Source organism: Apteryx rowi, unplaced genomic scaffold (assembly GCF_003343035.1).
Source record: "Apteryx rowi isolate R43461 unplaced genomic scaffold, aptRow1 scaffold_180, whole genome shotgun sequence".
Lineage (NCBI taxonomy): Eukaryota > Metazoa > Chordata > Aves > Apterygiformes > Apterygidae > Apteryx > Apteryx rowi.
The window spans coordinates 1,183,883-1,188,253 of NW_020448086.1; the positions used below are offsets into that span (position 1 = coordinate 1,183,883).

General features: G+C 58.9%; 1 protein-coding gene across 1 annotated transcript in view; it reads right to left on the reverse strand.

The window, feature by feature from the left end:
• Positions 1-2,311, reverse strand: part of GAD1 (glutamate decarboxylase 1) — a 21,556-nt gene extending 19,245 nt beyond the window's left edge. Inside the window, exons 1-2 of the mRNA XM_026061419.1 lie at positions 2,076-2,311; positions 1,316-1,558 (exon numbers count right to left, since the gene is read on the reverse strand). Of these exons, the coding sequence (XP_025917204.1) occupies positions 1,316-1,558; positions 2,076-2,286 (454 nt within the window). The 5' untranslated portion in view covers positions 2,287-2,311. The remainder of the gene's footprint in view (positions 1-1,315; positions 1,559-2,075) is intronic.
• Between the last annotated feature and the right edge of the window lie 2,060 nt (positions 2,312-4,371).

Consider the following 4,371-nt stretch of genomic DNA (forward strand, 5'->3'; position numbering starts at 1 on the left):
CTCTTCGCCAGCTTCCAGCCGCCCGGGCGTGCGGGAGGGGCGTGCAGGGGGCCGGCGGTGTTTGCCCTCCGGCACCTTCCCGCTGCGGGGCTGGGCAGGGGCTAATGCCCGGTGTTACCCCGGCGCAGCTCAGCAAACCTCTCCGTTGCCACGACATGCCCCACGGCTGGGGGGTTATTTTGACAGACGTCTCGCAGATCTCCCGGCGCCGCCGGCGAGCACGCGGCTTTCCCGGGGCTGGACTGCGTAGTCATCCTCGCTAGCCTTAACGGGAGCTTTGCCTGGAGAGAGCCAGTGACCCCTCGGGCCCGGGGGAGCTGGCGGCGGCCTTCGCAATGCCCCGCTGCGCTCTGGGTCGCCGCACGATCCCAGGAGCTCTTTTCGCAGCGTACCCAGCTACAGGGCTCGCACCCGAGCAGGTACCCGTGTATCTGCGGTCGCGGGGGACAGGTGCTGCCGGCCCCAGGAAGAAGGAGGGGCGAGGGGGACGAGTTTGCTGCCCGCCACGGTGCCACCGCAGCTGCCCCCCGGAGCTGGCCCTGTGCAGCCGCACGAGCTCCCCGGCGGCACCGCGGCCGCGCCGGCAGCGCCAGCGCAGCCCGGGGCGGGCAGGGCAGGGCAGGGCAGGGCAGGGCAGGGCAGGGCAGGGCAGGGCCGGGCCCAGCCGCGCTGCTGCGGGCAGGGCAGGGCCGGGCCCAGCCGCGCTCCGCGGCGCCCGCAGCAGCCCGGCCTGCTGCCAGCCGAGCCTCCTGCTAGCGCAGCTGCGAAACGTTTCGGGCCAAACAGCCCGAAAGATCAGAGGCTGGCTAGAGCTCGCCAAGCAGAAGAAATTAGTGTAAACGGGCATTTCTATCTGTTTCAGAAGGACCTGGCTAGGCGGGGCTCCCGGATAATGGGCTGAAATCCGTAGGGTTCCTTTATTGACGATTCCTAGGATTTCACTCTCTTTTTCATTAAACGTCTGGTGAACATAAGGAAGAAAAACTGCAAATTCAGTGTCATTTATGCCCTCATTTACCTAATGATATTGCTCCCTGGAGATACAGACAGCTCGCATTTCATCAAGTGAAGGAGATTACGTCTTGCAAACTTGTGCCTGGGCTCTGCCAGCAGCACCGAGCCCTGCCCCTGCGGGGACGGAGGCAGCAGCAGCGACGGGAGTTTCCCAGCGCCGGAAGAGCCCCGGAGCGGAGCTGCCGGGTCAGCGGCGAGGCCGCGRGTGCCGCTGGAGGCTCAAGCCCGCTCCCCTCGCCGTGCGCCGGGCAGCAGCCCCGCAGGGCCGAGCCTCCCCCGGCAGCTMTCCGTGGGGACCTACCTGTCCTCACGCCGTACTTGAGCGTGTCCCGGCAGTCCACCAGGATCTGCTCCAGAGACTCAGGGTTGTCTGAGAGCTCCAAGTTGAAGCCCTCCATGCCCTCCAGGAGCTGGTGCGGGTGGTGGAAGTCCAGCACTTTGGTGGATCTGTCAAACGTCTTCCTCACGTAGTTGAGGAGGATGTCGACGACCTCCAGCAGGAACTGCATGGTCTGCTCCTCGCCATTCTTGGCGGGCAGCAAATCTGCGGGCAAAACCGAGCCGTCAGCGGCTGCTCGGAGCGTGAGGCGCAGGGGGAGCAGCCCCGGCGGGGACAGGTCACGGGAGACCACAGCAAAGGGCACCAAACCCCGCACCTACCCTTCTCCTGCAACGCTCCCTCTCCTCCCCGAGAAAGGCTGATTTCTCTTCCCCACCCTCCTCGCCAACGGCCCCATACTAGCAATCCGGTTTCATTGCTAACTTACTAAGAAGGAAATAAAATAAGAAATTATTCTCCTTCTAGAGGCTAGATCTCGAGTGACTCCAGAGGAACTGCTGGAGCTCAGCTGGAGAGGATTAGCCCAAAGTATGTAAAATGTTAAGACAACTTGCCAGCATCTTCAGTGCGGCTCTCAGCAAACATGCACACATAGTTTCCTTAAAAAGCAACCAAGCAAAAGCAAGGTCTGAAGCGGCTACACTTCCAAGGGAAGCGAAGGCAGGCTACATTAARGGATGTGCCTGAGATGGAGCAAGCAGTAGCTGTAAAGTGCGCTTACCTCTGGCATACAGATTGGAGAAGTCCGTCTCGGTCCGCCTGAACCTGGCTTCCCTCTCGCTGTTCTCGCAGGCCAGCAGGCTCTTGGAGGACTGCCTTTCCTTCAGAGAGCTCACGATCCGACCCTTGTCTTCCAGGCTGTTGGTCCTCTGCAGGAACCCTACATTGTTATTGCAAGGAGCATGGGTCAGAGTTTTCTCACTTCCCAACATGTTTTGAAATGTCTACAGCAGCTCTCTAGACAACAGTGCAAAGTGGTGTTTGCTCTGGATCTAGCTAATGAGGTCAGGAATAAGAGTATTTATGGAGATTATTTGCCTCCAGGAGGGAGAGCTCAAAATGCCATCAACTGCAAAAACCCAGCCATGCAAAAAACAAATTTTCGTCATTTAGTGCAGTGGTAAATTCTTATTAAGTCGATCAGACAGATTCCACTTCAGTAATCAGACACTGGAAGAGAGTTCAGGGTAAGTCAATGCTATTTCAGCCTGCAGGCGAAGTTTATGGACCTAGTAGACAGGGGCAATGATGTATGATTAAAATCAGGGCCACTTTCACTTCTCTCTGGTGCTCTCACGCACAAAAGGTAGGAGAATAACCAGCCATTCTGGAGCATCCCTCTTCGGTGCTCTAAAGAGCGGAAGCGCTCATCAGACCCACCTTCCTCTTACCAGGAAGGCCGCTGCACGTACCAGCACGCCTCCAAGAGATGCTCATTTTCCACCTGAAAAGACGCTCTGATGCTAACACTATTCATCTCCTGGCATCCCCAGGCATTCCGCTCTTCCCGGAGCCACAGCTCTAGCACAGAAGACCCAGTCTAATAACACTGTGCATAACTGCAATAATAAATCCACCCGCCCCAAGAATTACGGCGGGGGGCGCCGCACGGGGCCCCCGACGAATAACAAGGGCCGTCCACTTTAACAAGGCAGAAATGACAATTATTTTTCATGGTTTCTTCCATTAAATCCATGCCCACTAAACCACAGATAGTGTTTGCCTTTTCGTTTTTAACAAAGGCGATGGATTTTGATCTCCCAGGCTGCACCGAGCTTGCTTTGCTGTTTGGACGAGGCAGTGCCACAGAACTGGCCTTGGTTTGCCCGGACCACGGGGCTCTGAAACGGCGCGGCCGAGCGGCCCTGTTCCCCCGGGGCTCGGCCCGGGCCCGGGCCCGAGGCCGGGACAAACCCGGGCTAACGCCGCCGCGCGCTGAGAGCGCCTCTCGGAAGGGGGCCCGTACTCTCCGCTGCTGCCGTTGTTCAACCGAATTGGTACTAGCACCAGACAGCCCCAGGTCTCACCGTGCCTGGGGATACCCTAGAGAGGAACCTGCGCAGCGAGGGAAGCCAAAGCCGGAGCTGCGCGCGTCCGCTCTGCCCGACGCCGCTCCCCGGCCCGGTGCCCCGCGCTGCGGCCGCCCCGGCCGCCCGGAGCCGCGAGGCGCGGCGGGCACCGGGCTGCGGTCCCGGCGAGCTGGCGGTCTGCGGAGAGCCTCGACCCACGCGTCAAACGCAGTAGACAAAGAGCTCCTGAAAACGCAGCCCCCAGGCAGCAACCCCTTTCCTGCATGAGTCGAGGACCCATACGAGCTTCCAGAGGGGCTTGCTCGCGAGCGGTTGGGTTTGTCAAGCTCGTCAGGGCTTTTCAGTGCACCTTTCTCATTTGCCATTCCGTAATAGTAACCTTCTACTAAATAATTTTCCCCTGTGATGCTTTTAGGACTATGAGTTGCCAGTCCAGAAAATTAATTTAAGTGAATCTCTCTTCGTGCACAAATTAGGAGTAACCATTCAGGTTTGATGAAAATTTTTAGTTTCGTTGTAATTGCTTTTAATGGTTCTTGCAGTAAATTACTAGCTCCTCCTGGCAAGCGCCGTTCGCCTGCTCATTAGGCGCAGCAGCTGACACCGGAGTGGGTGCAGTCTAGACACCTATCCCACAGCGATCCTCTCTCCCGGGTCCTGTGGCTTCACTTTTTTTTTTTTCTCTCTCTACTTGTCTTTCCTCTAGGCTCTCGGGGTAAATATTCAGTGGGAAAAGTTACGTGAAAGAGATGTATTCTGTGAGAGCAGGCAACACTTGCTCCAAGAGCCGCGGTCCCGCTGCACAGCTATCGCCACTGCGGGCGGGCGAGCAAACACAGCCCCGCGGGGCTGCAGGGGCAGAGGCGGAGCAGCGGGAAGGGCTGCGGCTCCTGCGGCTCCTGCGGTTCCGCTGCCGCGGAGAGGACGGGATTTTGCTGAAGGGTCTGCTCAGGCAGCGCTGCGCGCGGGACGCGGCGGGGACAGCGG